At 35.8% G+C, this 18554-nt stretch overlaps 1 protein-coding gene across 1 annotated transcript in view; it reads left to right on the top strand.

Annotated features, from left to right (window-relative positions):
* The window catches only part of LOC150107931 (mitotic spindle assembly checkpoint protein MAD1-like), a 166712-nt gene that overhangs the window by 27339 nt on the left and 120819 nt on the right, over positions 1-18554 (top strand). Inside the window, exons 4-5 of the mRNA XM_090415454.1 lie at positions 544-596; positions 11798-11869. Coding sequence (XP_090271580.1) covers positions 544-596; positions 11798-11869 — 125 coding nt within the window. The remainder of the gene's footprint in view (positions 1-543; positions 597-11797; positions 11870-18554) is intronic.

Genomic DNA, 18554 nt, shown 5'->3' with positions numbered 1-18554 from the left:
ATTCCCTTAAATGACACATTAACACTCTTCAAAAACGTTTTTCCTTCTGATATCTTAGATCCCTTTTCCTTTGCCATCTTTCTGGTTATTTTTCTTGGAAGAATAAAATTTACAAACAGATAAAGAGAACTGCAATGGGTTCTCCCCTCTTGCCAAATTCTTTAAAAACTCCACTCTTTCCTGATATCTTTTCTGTACATTTAATAGCAATCATTTTGAACTGAATTGCACACTTTTCCACAGTTTCATTGATTTTGAATTGTTGACCATCTAAAATGGGTTGAGTATAATTTTTACTTCAGGTTCTTCTATTCTGTAATAATCTACAGAACCACTGCAAGACTTAATACAAACACATTACTTCATATTCTCAGATAACAAAGCACTTTTTTTCTGCACTGTCATAATAATCAGTGTATAGTTAACATGGAGGTATACATCCAGTTCTGTATATTTTGAACAGATCTTGTATATTGTTTAAGCTGATATGTTAACCTCCCCCACCAATCCCAAACCCATCTGTGATTTTCTTATGTTTTGCAGGCACAGTCAGAAAAAGAAAAGACTATAAAAAATCTTGAAAAGGAAACAGCTAGGTATTATTCTATTTTATTCTTCCTGTTATTTATTTTTTTGCCTATGTATATCTTTGTAGAATATTACGAGACAAGTTGTGATTAAAAATTAATTTTAAATTTTTGTTTCATTTTAACTAGAATGCCAGATTGTGTTCCTGCTATTTCCATTTGCTGCTATTAATAATTAATCTTGTTAAAGCTTTTTTCATACTCTTTGGCTCCATTGGAGGGGGTGGGGTAACCAAGGAAAAGTACAGGTCTTTTTGTAATCTGCTTTAAAAAAATCATCTTCCATTATAATAGCTAAAAAAGAAATTAAAGGTAAGGAAGGAAATCATTTGAAAAGATTATGTAATTACATTTTTTAACCTCTACAAATGATGTGTAGTTGATTTTATCTTTAAACATTTGGGATTTTTTTCAGTGTATGATTGTTTGGTAGGATTTTGCATTTCTTCCTGGAAATAGTGCAACATGCATAGAAGTTGGTCACTGCAAAATGGTTATGCAGATTCTCATGAAATTTGGGCACATCAACTACAAAGCAATAGCAAAACACCTTTTGAAAGTAGGACTAGTGATACTTCAAATGGCAAATGCAGTTAATTGACCAAGTTTTTGTATGCACTGTTTCAACATGAAATTGCTGGAATATGGGTAATTCTAAATTAACAGTATATAACTTATTAAGAGTTTTTGGTGCTATAACCAGTAGTACTAAAAACTCCCAAAAGAAGCAGTTCGCAGTTAGGAACACAACATGACATCCCTTCATTTGGAAAACTTGAATTCAAATTCTGTCTGAGATACAATGAACCTTCATAAGGACTTTTCAGTTGAAGGTGAGTTTAGTTTGTCTCATATGGCAAGGTTCACCTTCTTGGAAACTTGGATAAATAAATGATTTTAATGGATCATGTGCATTAGATATTAAAATAACTTTCTCGGCTTACACATGTAATAAATTTTTTTTAAAAATATATATAAACTATCATCATAATCAAATTCCTGATGTGTACAGGATATGATAGTACTACATAAATCACCACTAACTTCCTATCTACAATTTTCCTCCAAATCAATCTGTTGCCTGTCAAGATCCCAACATTATCATATCTTATATTTCTGTCTTCAAATTCACATTTTACTGTATCAAATCACCTATATCTTGGTTTTTCTATGGGTCTTTTTTTTTTCTGCCAACTTGGCAGAGAACACTTGTTTTGCTAATTTTTCCTCTCCCATTCTGTTTAAGTGACCATACCATCTGAGATTAGCTTTGCTAACACATTCCTGGATGCTAACAATGTAAAGTTCTTTCCTGATATCCTTTTTTTAATATATTGCCATTGATGCCATCTGTTCATGTAGCTAATCTTTCTCGGGACTCTCATATCTGCAGTCTCTAGCCTTTGGTCAAGTTTATTTCTAAACCAGCTCTCAGATCCATAAGTTAAAATTGGTCTGAACGCTGTGTTGTAAACAGCTAATTTAGTGTTTTGACTAGTTTCTCTCTTATTCTATATAAATTTATTCATTTCACTTCCTACCATACCAGCTTTGTTGATTCAGTTGTCTGTTTCCATATATTTAATTTACCATTTTCACTAAAAATTGTGCCTAAGTATCTGAAATGTTTTACTTGTTCTTTAGGTTTCTCAAGTATACTTGTATAAATTTTACCAGGAACATTCAGGTTTATTTCCCTTTTTATATATGGGTACTAAAGAGCTCTACTTCAATCATCTGGAATTTGTCCCTCTTTCCAGGCTTTCTGAACTATGTAGTGCAGCCACTGTAACTTTTATGCCTCCATACTCGAGTATTTCTGGTCGAATATCATCTTCTCCAGCTGTCTTTCCACATTTCAGGCTTTTGAAATGTGGAAAAACAACTCGTAAGACATGATATTTGTTCATCTCTAATTCCTTTTACAGCACTCTTTCCTCCATTTCTGAGCTTCTTCAACAACCTCAGAATATCTTGCCGCCTTGATATTTATTTTCTATGTTCTTATCGAAGTCTTCCCATGACTTTTGTTTAGCTAGTTTTACAGTGTTTAGCTTTTTTATTTTTGTCTGTTTATTCTCTATGAGCACAACCTGACTTATTTTTCTTGTTTTCCTTCACTGCCTCTTTAACTGCCTTTGTCCACAATGGAGTTCTGATTTTTCTATCCTTGTCGACAACCTCACTACATGCCTGTCTGGTTGAATCAATGAATGTTTTCTTCAGGATTTGCCACTCAATCTCCAAGTCATGGTTCTTTTATTCACTTTAATTCACTTTTATTCACTTTAAAATTTTTTTTACATGTTCTTCTTTTCAATATGGAATACAATTTTATCCTGCTCAAGACTAAATGGTGATCACTTCTAATTTTAAATCCTCTGTATACTCTAGTGTCTTGCACCAGAGAGAAAATATCACTATCAACAATAACATAGTCAATGAGACTTTTCTTATTCCTTTCCTCTTCTCTCCATGTGAATTTATGTACGTTTTTATGTTGGAACATGGTGTTAGTAATAACCAGTCCATGTCCTGAGCAGAAATCCAACAGATATTTGCCATTATTATTAGCTTTCCTCTTTTCTCCAAATTTTCCCAAAACATTTTTGTATGTCTGACAATCATTTCCTACTCTGCTATTTAGAATCCTCAACAATGGCCAACTTTTCATTTTTCATTGTGTTAGTTGGTTTCTCTAAAGCCTCAAAAAATTCCTCCACTTCTACCTTAATAGAACCTTCTCTGGCACCATAGGCACAAATAAGTCTCATTGTCCAGTTCCCCATTTTGATATTTGCCCACATTACTCTACTTGATATTCCCTTCCATTCAAGAAGATTAACCTCGTATTTAGTGTTGAATACTATATCTACTCCTTCTTTTCCTTGATTGTCATTGCCTGAATATAACATTTTGTGTTTATTGCTCAGAAAGGTCTCGCCGGTTTTTGTCTTTTTTGTTTCAGTCATTCATATTATGTAGATCTGGTACTTATCTAGTTCCTCAGCTAGCTCCATTTCTTTGCCATTCAGGCTTATGTTGATAGTATCAATCTTGAACTCTGGTGATGTAGAGTTCTGGTGTGTTTCAGGATATGTTCTGGTAGCTGACTTTGCGCTGTTCACGGTAAACACAATGGGGCCTTGTTTAATTGGGCAACTCCACAGCCGGCATGAGATTCTGTCATGTTGTACCATCATTTTATATTATGGTTTAAGCCAATAAGAATACTATTTGGTTGGCTAAATCCCAAATTGCCAGATCATCTTCGTCATTCATTACTATCCTACCTAACAGGGTACACCACGAGAAGGCGAGGATTAGACATTAGGTCAGAAGCTTTGATTGGTTCTCTGCATTTCTTTAAAGTAGTGGTCGCCAAAGGGTTCGATATCGACCCCCTGGGGTTGATATGACATTGTTAGGGGTCGATTTGGGCTCAGGGATCGATTGGGGGTCGACAGAAAAATATAAGACATCATTGTATGGGTAATATTTAATTCGGTTAACTTGGATTACCTCCATGACAAAAGACATGGAGGTAATGACAACGCAATTAAGAGTGAATTGTGGGATCAGTACCTCCATCTTACAGGTCCATAAATAGGACCTGTAAGATGGAGTAAGGTCATGAAAATAATTACTGAGGCCAATCAAGTAGGCCAAAATGACGTATTTACCAATAAATGGATGTCGGTGGTTCCTGCCGGCCAGTGCAGTGGGAGTGAGATTGCAACACGTGCGTGGTTCGTATTTACTGATACATACAAGTATTCAATCTCAGTCTCATTTCTGCGCATCGACATACAAATGAGCGTTAATGTTCTAAAATTCATCAATATACATATTATAATTCAATCGTTATTCATTCAAGAACTAAACTTCTCTATGTTAAAGAGTTGAGCAGCGCTGGTAGTAATACCAGTAGTTTATTAATATCACTAGTAATACCAGTGATATTACTAGTGATAGTAGTAGTAGTAATAGTAATATAATGATATATACTATATTATACATCCAATAAACACTGTAACTATAAAATAAACAATCTAAAAACTCACATAAGCATCTTGTCCTATTATAATTACGTAATAGTAAAATATAGGGGATCGATAAAAAGTCAAGAAACTCTTGAAGGGGGTCGACGGGCAAATAACTTTGGCGACCCCTGCTTTGAAGGATATGTGGAGGTCTTCTCTCAGTTATACAGCTTTGACTCTTAAGCACCTGTTCATTGCATCACACTAAAATATGGTATGATGCACAAATTTAAGGAAAGCTATGAAATTATAATCAACTACCCTAATCTTAATGATGACGGTTTAAAAATTTCAAGAATATGGATGGCACATATTTTACCCACATACTCTTTTTGTTCTAAGAGTTCATTATAAATTATTATTAGGACTGTAGTCCTAATTATAATTTATAATTAGGACTTATTATAAAAATTAGTTATAAAAAATTATAACATCCTTTATAATTACAGGAATACCTTGTATAGTGCGGTTTTGAACAACGCAGGTTTTAGTCTAACGTGGTTTTTATTATTACACTAACATTGTCAACACTGACCGGCGACTCCAGGCGCGGCAAGTGACAGTCGAGAGCCACGTTTATGCAGTAGTTATTTGATTGGTATATTAATATTAGTATTTAATATTTTTTTATTATTTAAGTATGAGTGAAAAGGGACAAAACAAAGAAGATACTGTTGGAGTAACAAAAAAATGCACGTGGTTGACATTAGCGAAGAAACTTTGGAATTATAAAATGTCACGAGAATGGCGCTTCGTTTGCTAAAATAACACGTGAGAATTCAACAGAATGAGTCATCTGTACGAACAATTATTCAGAGCAAAGAAAAGATTAAACAACATGGAATGAGCACTGCTTCTTATGTCAAAAGTGATCACGAGAAATCGATCTTCTACAATGGAAAATATGGAACGCCTTCTAATGATCTGGATTGAAGATTGTAATCAGAAAAAAGATTCCTTTGAGTCAAATGATAATCCAAGCAAAAGCAACAAGTCTAAATGACAAAATAAAAGAAAATGAAAGCGAAAATGAAGGAGGTACAACCAGTGAAACTTTTATAGCAAGTCGCAGGTGGTTCTACAATTTCAAAAAGCATATGGGACTCCATAACGTAAGAATCCAAGGTGAAAGTGCAAGTGCTGACACTAAAACTGCAGAATTATTTCAAAATGAATTGTAGGAGCTTATTGAGAACGAAGGCTACACAGATGATCAAATTTTTAACGCTAACGAGACTGGCTTGTTCTGGAAAAGAATGCCATCGCATACATTTCTAGCAGAGAAAGGAAAAACACAATCTGCGTATAAAGTGTCAAAAGACCAATTGACACTTTTACTAGGAGGTAATGCATCAGGTGATTTAAAATTGAAGCCACTGTTAGTGTACAGAGAGGAAAACCCAAGAGCTCTTAAGGGTTCTTTACAAACAACAATTTACCTGTTCATTGGTGTTCGAATAAAAAAGCGTGGGTGACTCGTTCAATTTTCGAAGAATGGTTTAAAACTTGTTTTTGTCCTGAAGTTAAAAACTATTGTAAAAAGAATGATATTCCTTTCAAAATTTTGCTTTTATTAGACAATGCGCCAGGCCATCCAACTCTATTGATTGACTTAGATGAAAATGTCAAGATTCGTTTTTTCCCTCCGAACACAACATCAATTCTGCAGCCGATGGATCAAGGCGTTATCTCCACTTTCAAGGCTTACTATTTAAGATGAACTTTTGCTCAAGCTATCAAAGCTGCAGCAGAAGAATATTCTTGGACTTTGAGTGAATTTTGGAAGAAATTTAACATAAAAGATGCCATTCAAAATATTTATGAATCTTGGCAAGAGGTGACTCAAAGCAACATGAGAGCTGTATGACATAATATCTTGCCACATTGTTCAAAGGACTTTGTTGCCTTTGCAACACAGAAAGAGGAAATCTCAACAGAAATTGTGCAGATGGGCAAAGATCTGGGTTTTACAAGTTTAGATTGTAACAATGTAAACGAATGCATTGATTCTCATTCAAATGATCTGGATGATGAAACCCTTTTGGAGTTGGAACAACAACGAGCCTATGAAGAAGAAGACGAAGATAATCCCACTGATGTCTTGGGTGAAGAATTTTCCTTTGCTGACTTTCAACTTTTGTGAGAAAAATCGACGAAGCTTCAGACTTCTCATAAATGCCGACCCGAATTTGGAAAGAAGCATCAAAGTGAGACAACGTCTCAGTAATACCATCAAATGCTACAGAGATCTAGCACTTGAAGAGACAAAGAAGACAAGGATGGTTCAACCAACACTAAAAGACTACTTTAGTAAAAAGTAAATTATTGTATGCTAAAATTGAAGCAATTGTTTTGTTTTCTACAACTTTTATATCAGTTTAAAAGGATTTTATTTGTTATTTAGTTAATAAAAATAACATTTTTTTTTTCATTTGTAAACATTTTTATTATTCTAAATTTTTGTAATAAACAAATTAAATTGAAAACCTTTATAAATAGAATCCGAACAACGCGGTTTTGCATAGCGTGGACGCTTCTTGGAACCAATTAACCGTGCTATACAAGGTATTCCTGTATAATATAACCATCACTTATGTTAAATTATTGATTAGGCCACACCACTATTGTTGTATTAAAAGATAAATTGTTCTTTGGCCACATCATAAGAAAAAGGGGATATAGCTTTGATGTAGGGGATTGTTACCTTGGCATATTGTTTGAATTGTAATGTAGCTTGTCTCTCTGTGTGTGTGTGTGTGTGTGTGTGTGTGTGTGTGTGTGTGTGTGTGTGTGTGTGTGTGTGTGTACACAATTCTGTAGAATATATATGTGTATATATATATACTCCAGATGATGACCTTAATATGAAGGTTGAAACGGAAAATCACCATAATCAAATTCCTGATACGTACCTTTTTCTGGATTGGATGAAAAAGTTACATCACAACCAACTTCGAATCAATTTTCCTCCAAATTAATCTTCTCTGTCAAGACTCCAACATTATCAGATCTTCTATTTTTGTCGTCTAAGGCACTTTTTACTATCGATCCACCTATAGCTTGGTCTTCCTCTTGATCTTTTTCCTGTCAAACTGGCAAACAACACTTGTTTTGATAGTCTTGCATCTTCCATTCTGTTTGAGTGACCATACCACCTGAGACTAGCTTTCCTAACGCTCATTGATACCATCTGTTCACTCTACTAATCTTAGAACTCTCATATCAGAGGTCTCCATTCTTTGGTCAAGTGTTTTATTTCTAACCCATCTCTCAGATCTATAAGTTAAAATTGGTTTGAACACTGTCTTGTATACAGCTAATTTAGTATTTTGACTAATTTCTTTCTAATTCCATATAAATTTATTCACTTGACTTCCCACCATACCAACTTTACTAACTCTGTTGTTTATTTCCATATTTAATTATCATTGTCCATATTTAAATACCATCTTCACTAAAAATTGTGCCTAAATAACTGAAATTGTTTCACTTGTTCTATAGTTTTACCATTCAGGATACAGTTGATGTTTTCAATGTTTCTGCTCTATTTGCATTGTCTTTGTGTTTTTATTGCTGATTTTCAAACTAAACTTATTACAAGGGGAGTGCTTAAGGGTCAAAGCTGTATAACTGAGAGAGACCTCCACATAGCCTTTAAAGGAATGCTGAGAACTGACAAGGGTTTCTGACCTAATGCCAATCCCCACCTTCTTGTGGTGCACCCTGTTAGGTATCTACCTGGATACTGGTAGATACCTAAGGAGGTATCTACCAGATATCTACCAAAGGAGGATGGGCTGTCAATTTGGAATTTAGCCAACCAAATTGTATTCTTATTGGCTTAAACCACAATATTAAATGATGGTACATGACAGAACTTCATGCTGGCTGTTGCATCGCCCGGTTAAACAAGGCCCCTGTTTTCTCCAGGCAACTAGGACAAACGATGAAAAGTCAGCTACTGGAAAACCCTAAAACACACCCCAACTGAATATCACCAGAGTACAAGATTGATACTATCAACATAAGAAACCTGAATGGCAAAAAATGGAGCTAGTTGACGAATTGAATAAGTACCAAATCAATATAATAGGGGTGACCGAAACAAAAAACGCAAAACCTGGTGAAATCTTTCTGAGAAATAAATACAAAATGTTATTCAGGCAATGACAATCATGGAAAATAAGGAGTAGCCATAGTACTAAACACTAAATACGAAGCTAATCTTATTGAATGCAGGCAATTTCAAGTAGAGTGATGTGGGCAAATATCAAAATGGAGAACTGGATAATGAGACTTATTTATGCCTATGGTCCCACAGAAGGTTCTGCTAAGGTAGAAGTGGAGGAATTTTTTGAGGCTTTAGAGAAAGCAACTGACACAATGAAAAATGAAAAGTTGGTCCTTGTTGGGGATCTAAATAGCAGAGTAGGAAATGATTGCCAGATACACAAAAATATTTTGGGAAAATTTGGAGAAAAGAGCAAAGCGAACAATACTGGCAAATACCTGTTGGATTTCTGCTCAGGATATGGACTGGTTATTACTAACACTATGTTCCAAGATAAAAATGTGCATAAATTCACATGGAGAGAAGAGGAAAGGAATTTTCTTATTCCTTTTAATTCACTATCAATATCACTATCAACAATAATTATGTTATTGTTGATAGTGATGTGTTCTCTTTGGTGTAGGACACTAGAGTGCACAGAGGATTTAAAATTGGAAGTGATCACCATTTAGTCTTGAGCAGGATAAAATTGAATTTCATATTGAAAATAAGAACATGTAAGAAAAATTTTAAAGTGAATAAAAGTTGAGCAGCTCTCCTATGTGAACCGTAGACTGAAATATACAAACATTATTCAAGAAAAAATGGAAGAGTTTCAGAACAGAAAAACCAAACCTTGGAGATTCATTGGCAAATCCTGAAGTACACATTGATTGATTCAGCCAGAGAGGCATGTGGGGAGGTTGTCTGCAAGGATAGAAAAATCAGAACTCCTTGGTGGACACAGGAGGTTAAAGGTAGTAAATGAAAAGAGGAAAGCATATCAAAAGTTCCTGGCAAATAAGTCAGCTTGTGCTCTTAGAGAATACAGAGACAAATGTAAGAAACTTAGTTTTGCACTGTAAAACTAGCTAAACAAGTCATGGGAAGACTTTGGTAAGAACATAGAAAATAAATATCAAGAAAATGGCAGAGGTTGTTTAAGAAGCTCAGAAATGGAGGAAAGAGTGCTGTAAAAGGAATAAGAGATGATAAAGGTGACATGAAAACTGGAGAAAAAGATATCCTTGAGGTATGGAGTAATTACTTTAAAAAATTGCTAAATAAAACAATCAGTGACAGCACAGTGGTAAAAAAAAAAACACTCAACAGACATGCAATCAGGAATACATATCCATATTGAAGTAGAAAAAACCATCAAAAGTCTGAAATATGAAAGGCAGCTGGAGTAGATGATATTTGACCAGAATTGCTAAGTATGGAGGTATAAAAGTTTTACAGTGGCTACACTGCATAGTTCAGACGGCTTGCTGAGGGACGAATTCCAGATGATTGGAGTAGAACTCTCATAGTACCCATATATGAAAAGGGAAATAAAACTGAATGTGAGAATTACAGAGGTATTTCACTGGGTATTTCTGGTAAGATTTATGCCAGTTTATTTGAGAAATCGTTGAGAATGATTGTGGAAGAGAAGCTTGGTGAAGAACAAGCTGGATTGCGGCGAAATAGAGGCTGTCAGGATCAGATTTTCACTTTATGACAAATAGTTGGGAAATCATGGGAATATAACAAAGATGTATATTTAAGTTTTGTAGATCTGGCATATGACAAGGTGCCAAGAGAGAAACTATTCAACATACTACAGTTATATGGTGTTAATGTGGCATTATATCATGCAATACTTAGTCTTTATTTGAGTTGCAAGTCAGCTGTTAGAATTGAAGGAAGTACAAGAAGATGGTTTAATGTTAAATCTAGTGTCAGACAAGGATGTACATTATCCTCTCTTTATTCATTATCTATATGGATCACATTATGAAGGAAAGTGGTATTATATCTGATATCAAAATTGGAGATGTTAATGTCAGCTCTTTGCTTTATGCGGACGATGTTATACTTCTAAATAAATCCGCTACAAGTCAGGATTCCCTGACTGAATTGAATAACTGTTATAATACATGTGGTATGAAGATCAGCAATAAAAAGTCAAACACAATGAAAATAGGCAGCGTCATTGAAAATGTCAACTGCGTTGTGAACGGATAACCCGTGGAACAAGTAAAACATTTCAGCTACTTAGGCACGAATTTTAGTGAAGATGGTAAATTAAATATGGAAATAGACAACAGAATCAACAAAGCTGCTATGGTAGGATGTCAATTGAAGAAATTCATATGGAATAAAAGAGAAATTAGTCGGAACACTAAATTAGCTGTTTACAAGATGGTGTTCAAATCAGTTTTAACTTATGGATCTGAGAGCTGTGTCAGAAGTAAAACACTTGACCAAAGATTAGAGACCGCTGATATAAGAGTCCTGAGAAAAGATTAGAGGCGTGAACAGATGGCATCAATGGCAATATCATATTGAAAACGAGGATATTAGGAAAGAACTTGACATTGTCAGCATTCAGGAATGCATTATCAGAGCTAATCTTGGTGGTATGGTCATTTGAACAGAATGGGCGAGGAAAGATTAGCAAAACAAGTGTTCTCTGCCAGGTTGACAGGAAAACGACCCAGAGGAAGACCAAAATATAGATAGATTGATACGGTACAAAGTGTCTTAGACGATAGAAATATAAGATCTGATAATGTTGGAGTCTTGACAAGTAACAGACTGATTTGGAAGAAAATTGTAGATAGGAAGTTAGTAATGATGTAAATTTTTCATGTAGTGCTATCATATCCTGTAAACCCCTTGAGGGTACATGGCAAGAATATGATGATGATAAAAACAGAATAAAAAAAACTTATTACCCTTACTATTATTCTGTATGAATATGTTGCTGTTTATTATTAATTGTGGTGGCTTTTATGGTGACTTGTATAATTCTTTACAAAAAATAAATAAATAAAATAAATAGTTATATCTATTTAAAAAGTTTTTCCCCACCCATTCATAAGTATAATATAAAAAAATTCTTTCTTTAGAATGACAGCTGAGCTTAACATCCTTCAGGGAGATAAGAAACAGGCCGAAAATCATATTGATATGTTAATGAAGTAAGTATCATTATTCATATTAATAAATGAATCAAGCATTTAATTTACTATCAAGCTTTTACCTTGCCTTATTCAAATACAGTAAACTGCCATTTATCTGCCTTTCAAAACAATGATATTTCAGTTAACTGACCCCTTCTCTGTCAACTGGTACAGCACAATGTAATTGTACCTTCACTTATCTGACTCCTTCAACTGTCAGACTGTCAACTGCTTTCCCACTGTGATAGGGTAAATAGTATATTTACCCTATCACAGTGGTATACATTATACATTAGTATACATTACCCTGTATGTTCATTTAAGAGAATTACTCATGTGGCAAATCTGACGGAGGATATTACAATGGGTATTGAGTGGGATTGCAATAATTTGAATTATAACTACTCTGTGATGTACTGTATATATATATATCTGTAGAAAGTTTTTTACCTTGGGTATATACTATGTTAAAGAAACCAAGCAATTTTATAAGGTAGGTTTTAATCCTTTTTTTCCCAAGTTAGCAAACAGACAAGTCAAGTTTGTACCTGCATGTAGTGCAACTCGTGGTAAAGGTGAAGTAAGCTCCGATCACTTTCCTTAGTATTTTCCCTGAATACAAATCACGTCCCCTTGCGGAGATGTATGATGCTATGAATTAAAGGGAAGTCTACTACGCAGACCGGTTTCAACCTTTATTGAGGTCTCGTCAGTGGGAGCCAGACCTAAAAATGCCAAGGTGGAAATAATGCAGAGCTTATAAATTTTACCTAAGCAAGTTGCCACAAGGTGCTTGGTATCTTTAACATAGTATATACCCAAGGTAAAAAACTTTCTACATCTTACTCTCATCCTGAGATTTTTATTTAATAAAGTCAAAGCACCTTGTGGCAACTTGTTTAGCTAAAATTTATAAGCTCTGCATTACTTAAACCTTGGCATTTTTAGGCTGACGCCCACTGACGAGACCTCAAAGGTCGAAACCAGTCTGGGTACTGTCCCTTGCCTTTAATGCATAGCATCATACATCTCCACAAGGGTATATGCTTTGCATTAGGGGAAAATACTAAGGAAAGTGATCAAAGCTTATTCCACCTTTACCATGAGTTGCCTCAGACTTGACTTGTCAGTTTGCTTACTTGGGAAAAAAAGAATTAAAACCTAGCTTATAAAATTGCTTGGAGGGTGGTCTGAATAGTTCTTGGCCTAACAATGAAAAAACGAATTTATAATTTCAAATTATTTTTATTTTTCAACATAATCTCCCTTAAGACTAATATATTTATTCTAGCAATGCTCTAGTGCCATTATCCCATCCCTGTAGTGGTTCACAGTAAAATCTGCAAAATATCCCTCTACAGCTGCAGTCATCTCTTGATTCGAACAAAAACGCTGACAGCAAGGAAGAGTTTTAGTTTTGGGAAGAGACAGAAGTCAGAGGAAGCCGAATCTGGGGAATAGGGTGGATGTTCCAACAATTCCTAGTGCAGATCCCTTAATTTTCCCATTGCCAAAACATCTTTGTGGGCAGGTGCATTGTTCTGATGAAAGATGATTTTTTTTCTGCAAACCGGTGCTTTTCTCACGAATTTTTTCGTCTAGTCTGGTTAAAAGATCAGAATAATATTCCCTGGTTATTGTTTTATCCTTTTCAAGATAATTAATAAACGAAATGCCTTCAGCATCTCCCAAAACACCGATGCCATGATCTTTCCTGCTAATGGAACCGACTCTGTATTCTTTGACACTGAACAACCGGCTTCTGTTCACTGTTCTGACTGCTGTTTGGATTCTGGTGTGTAATGGTGAATCCAATCTCTTCCAAAGTACTAAATCAATGCACAAAATCAGTTTTATTCTTGTTAAAAATGCTTTAAGCACTGTTCAGAGATTTTCATTCGACTGCATTTTTGATCTTCTGTGAGCAAGTGCCTCACCCATCTTGCATAAAGCTTTTTCATTTGCAATTCTTTGTGCAAAATATGTCCTACATGTTCTTTAGAAATGCCTATAATCTCAGCAATTTCACACACTTTGACTCCCAGTCATCCAATACAATAACATGCACTTGATCAATGATTTCTAGTGCTGTTACACTTTTTTGGACATTCTTCACGTGGATCATCTTCAAGGCTGGTATTGCCACGTTTAAACTCGGCAGCTCATTGCTTAATTGTCGAACACGAAGGAGAAGAGTGCCCATAAACTTATGAACTTCGAATGAATTTCTTTTGGTGTTAAACCTTCTTTTACAAAGAATTTTATAGCCCCATGTTACTCAATTTTACCCATTTCAACGGAGACAGACAACACTTTTGCTTCAGACAGCTGTATAAAACAAACTATTTTATAGAATGACCTTCACTTTCACATGGATACTTATGACAGATGTACCAACTTAGAAAAAAAAAATCTTGCCAATAGTGTTGCCATCTATCGTCTTGGCTGAGAATTTTTCAGACCACCCTCGTTTATATATATATATATATATATATATATATACATACATACATACACAGACACCCATCTGTGTGTGTATGCTATATGTATATATAATATTATTATCTGAGACCTCCAGGGAGTCAAGGACTCATCAAGGGAGACTATGTATCACCCAAACCAACTATCATACCTTTTCTTAAACTCATTCACACTAGATACACTCACAACCTCTAAAGGCAAACCTTTCAACTCACTTGTAACTCTGAGAGAAAAATCTAGCAATTACCCCTTTCTTAACTACATACACAAATTTACTTAACTTCCATGGATGTCCCCTGTGTTTTCTCTCTCTCTCCCTCCAACTTCCATATAATGAAAAGTTTCATTGGCAATATCCCATAACACCCATTCAGAAGTTTTAGACCTCTATCATGTTATCTCTCTTTCTCCTGTTAATCGCATTCATTCCACAGTCCACGTACAAGTTCTTATAATCTGAATTCTGTAATCTCGAATCTTTGTAACTCTTCTTTTTCACCCTTTCCACAGCTTCTTTATCCCCATAGAAACTGGGAGACCAAATCTGTCCATGGTAGTCCAGGTGCAGTTTTATCAAGGCCTTGTAAAGAACTAAAATGACTTACTTATCCTTACATGTCAAAGTTTGCTTTAACGTTGCACTTATCCTCTGAGTTGTATTTGCAAATTTTTGCTATGTGATCTTTGAACTTCAAATTCCTATCCATCATTACTGTCATGATCCCCATCCTTATCAGTTTCTTGTAACAGAACCCCACTAATATAGTATGCCAATGGAAATTTCATAACGCCAAAGTGCGTAACTACACTTACTAACATTAAATCGATAGCCATTTTCATTTACCCAAATTTTCAGCATATTGAAATAATTTTATAAGTGCTGGTTATCAGTAATCAGTAATAAAGTTATCAGTAACATCCCTAATTGCCCTGTCTGTCTTCACATTATTGGCAAAAAATTGCACATCTCCTGTTAGATCCTCCATAATGTCGTTAAGGTATATGTGGGTGGTCTGAAAAGTTCTCAGCCTCGACCATAGATGGCGACACTATCGGCAATATTTTTTTTTTCTAAGTTGGTACATCTATCACAAGCATCCATGTGAAATTGCAAGTCATTCTATCAAGTAGTTTGTTTTATACAGCTGCCTGAATTCTCGTGGAAAGGCTTAGACGTTGGTTATGCATTTTTTTTGCTAAGTAATTTAAGGAAATTACAATGTCACTAGGATATGCATTAAAATAAATTTTAATATACTTCAATATTTCGGCAACATCACGTTGCCATTTTCAAGAAACTTAAGAACAAGACACCTGCACGCAAGCACAACAAACAGTAAATGAAGAAGAAGCAGGAAGCTATTATTTCTCCTAAAGTCCTGATGGTGTCCCCTAGCGGGCAATGTTGGTATTCTTGGGCGATTGGGTGAAGGTCTTCTGATGTAGGTTTCCCAAATTTGAGGAAGTCTCATGCAGCCAAATTTGTTGAGGTTCGGATCTTTTCTTAGGGCTGAAGCTGATTGTTTGTTGTGCCTGCATGCACGTGTCTTGTTATTAAGGTTCTTGAAAATGGCAACGTGACTTTGCCGAAATATTGAAGTATATTAAAATTTATTTTAATGTATATCCTAGTTACGTTGTAATTTCCTTAAATTACTTAGTAAAAAAAAACAGCTGTCTGAAGCAAAAGTGTTGTCTGTCTCCCTTGAAATGGATAAAATTGAGTATCATGCAGTTATAAAATTCTTTGTAAAAGAAATTCATTCTGTGTTCATAAAAGTTTATGGACACTCCTCTCCTTCATTTTCGACAATTAAGAAATGGGCTGCCAAGTTTAAACGTGGCCATATCAGCCTTGAAGATGATCCACGTGAAGGACGTCCAAAATGTCTAACAACACCAAAAATCATTGATAAAGTGCACGATAGTGTATTGGATGACTGGCAAGTTAAAGTGTGTGAAATTGCTGAGACTAAAGGCATTTCAAAAACGTGTAGGATATATTTTGCATGAAGAATTGCAAATGAAAAAGCTTTGCACAAGATGGGTGCCGTGCTTGCTCACAGCAGAACGAAAACGCACTCGCATGAAAATCTCTGAACAGTGCTTGGAGCGCTTTAACAAGAATAAAACTGATTTTGTGTGCCGATTTATTACTATGGATGAGACTTGGATTCACCATTACACACCAGAATCCAAATAGTGGACAGAAGCTGGTTGTTCAGCACCAAAGAAGACAGTCATTCCATCAACAGGAAAGGTCATGGCATTGGTGTTTTGGGATGCTTTTGTTTATTAATAATCTTGAAAAGGGTAAAACAATAACCAGGGAATATTATTGCAATATTTTAACAAGACTAGATGAAAAAATTCGTGAGAAAAGAACTGGTTTGCAGAAGAAAAAAAGAAATCATCTTTCATCAAGACAATGCACCTGTCCACAGAGGTGCTTAGGCAATGGGAAAATTAAGGGATCTGCACTATGAGTTGTTGGAATATCCACCCTATTCCCCAGATTTGACTTCCTCTGACTTCTGTCTCTTCCCAAAACTAAAACTCTTCCTCGCTGGTCAGCATTTTTGTTCGAATCAAGAGATGATTGCAGCTGTAGAGGGGTGTTTTGCAGATCTTACTAAGTACCACTTTAGGGACGGAATAATGGCGTTGGAGCATCGCTGGAATAAAGGGAGATTATGTTGAAAAATAAAAAATAATTTCGAAATTATAAATTCCTTCTCGACCTTAAGCTTCTTGTCATGACCAGAGGGGACAAGAGCTAAAGAGCAAGACTTCTCTACATTAATAGAAAAGCTTTGAATAGAGAAAAAGAAGTCAACTGCCCAGTCAAGGAGTTCCTGCAAGCCTACCTTAGTAGAGGCTACAAGAATAAGATCGTCTGCAATAGAAGTCGCATGGGATCCTGTAGTGATAGTGATGGAGCTCCCCAAGTATAGCTCCATAACATAGAAAAGAAAGGGTTCTGGACACCCAGCAGTAGACAGCCTCGAAGGAGAGCAGGAAGGGAGATGCTATCAAAGGCCTTTTGGAGGTCCAGTGAATCAGAGTGAAGAAAAGAAAGAAGATATACATTCTCAGCACAACTGTCCGAAGGGACAAAAGCTCTCTGTCTATAATCATGCCGTATATGTTGCTGAAATCATTTAACTTTGATTTTATTATAGGGTCTAAGTATCACAAGGGAGATGGTAATAGGTCTAAAGCCTGATGCACAGCTTGATGTTTCTTTCTTCAGAATGAAGATAGTTCTTGAAGCACGTAGGTATGGTGTTATTGCTTTACTGGAAAGGAAAATGTCCAATAAGTCTTGAAGAATCTTCAGCGGCACCTTCTGAAGCCTAGACGCAGGAAAGTCATCAGGTCCGGAGGCAGAAAATGGATAGAAGAGCTGCTTTGATCTCCTGGATGGAGACAGGCTGGTATAATTGAAGGGCAGGAATGGACCTCAATATCATAGGATGATCATCATCAGGGAAGTGTGGAGGTGGAGCAGAAAAGACTGTACTCCAGAATCTAACAAAATCATCATGTAAGTCTGCTAGAGGTAGAGGGGAAGCACCATCAAGGATGGTTTTGGCACATTGCCCTCTATTCTTTTTATAGAGGGCATGCATAGTTGTGTAGACCCTCTTCCTCTGCTTCCTATTTGACAAATCATTGTAGAATGAGACACAGGCTGATGTTGATGAGGCATCAAGTGCTCGGAGAATTCAGCATGGAGGTAGTCTAACTGATCTGTGATATCCATCCCCAGAAGGTCAGTCTGGATGAGAGATTTAAGAATTTGATGTTATATTCTGGAAGAGGAGGATCATCTAGAGATGATGTCAGTCTGAGAATCAAAGCGTTTTCTTCAGCAGCAGGATGGTGGCTGGAAGATGGGGAGGCAGGGACAGGAGATACGGAGATATTACCTGTCCCTACCTGTGGCTGACAGGCTATCAATTCTTGAAAACTAAGGCTTTGTAACTGTCTTTCCATCTATGACACTTGATGGCATCCAAAGATCTTAATGGCAACACTTTAAATAAAGCCTCATTGATTTTCTTTATCCCTCGAGCCGTCAAATCAATCTCATGAGCGGCGAGTATCTTTTCTTCTTTGGCAGTCCAACGTGCTTTGATGCGCTCAGTTCTTATTGCAGCATTGGCTTCGGTTGGATGTTTTGAGAAATGGGTTTATACCATTTTTTTCCAGACATCTG

This window comes from Typopeltis vanoorti, chromosome 3 (assembly GCF_054136105.1).
Source record: "Typopeltis vanoorti isolate ZY-2024b chromosome 3, IOZ_Tvanoo_1.0, whole genome shotgun sequence".
NCBI classification, from domain to species: Eukaryota; Metazoa; Arthropoda; class Arachnida; order Uropygi; family Thelyphonidae; genus Typopeltis; species Typopeltis vanoorti.
Note: the sequence above shows the minus strand (reverse complement) of the source record. Positions and strands in the feature narration are given on the sequence as shown.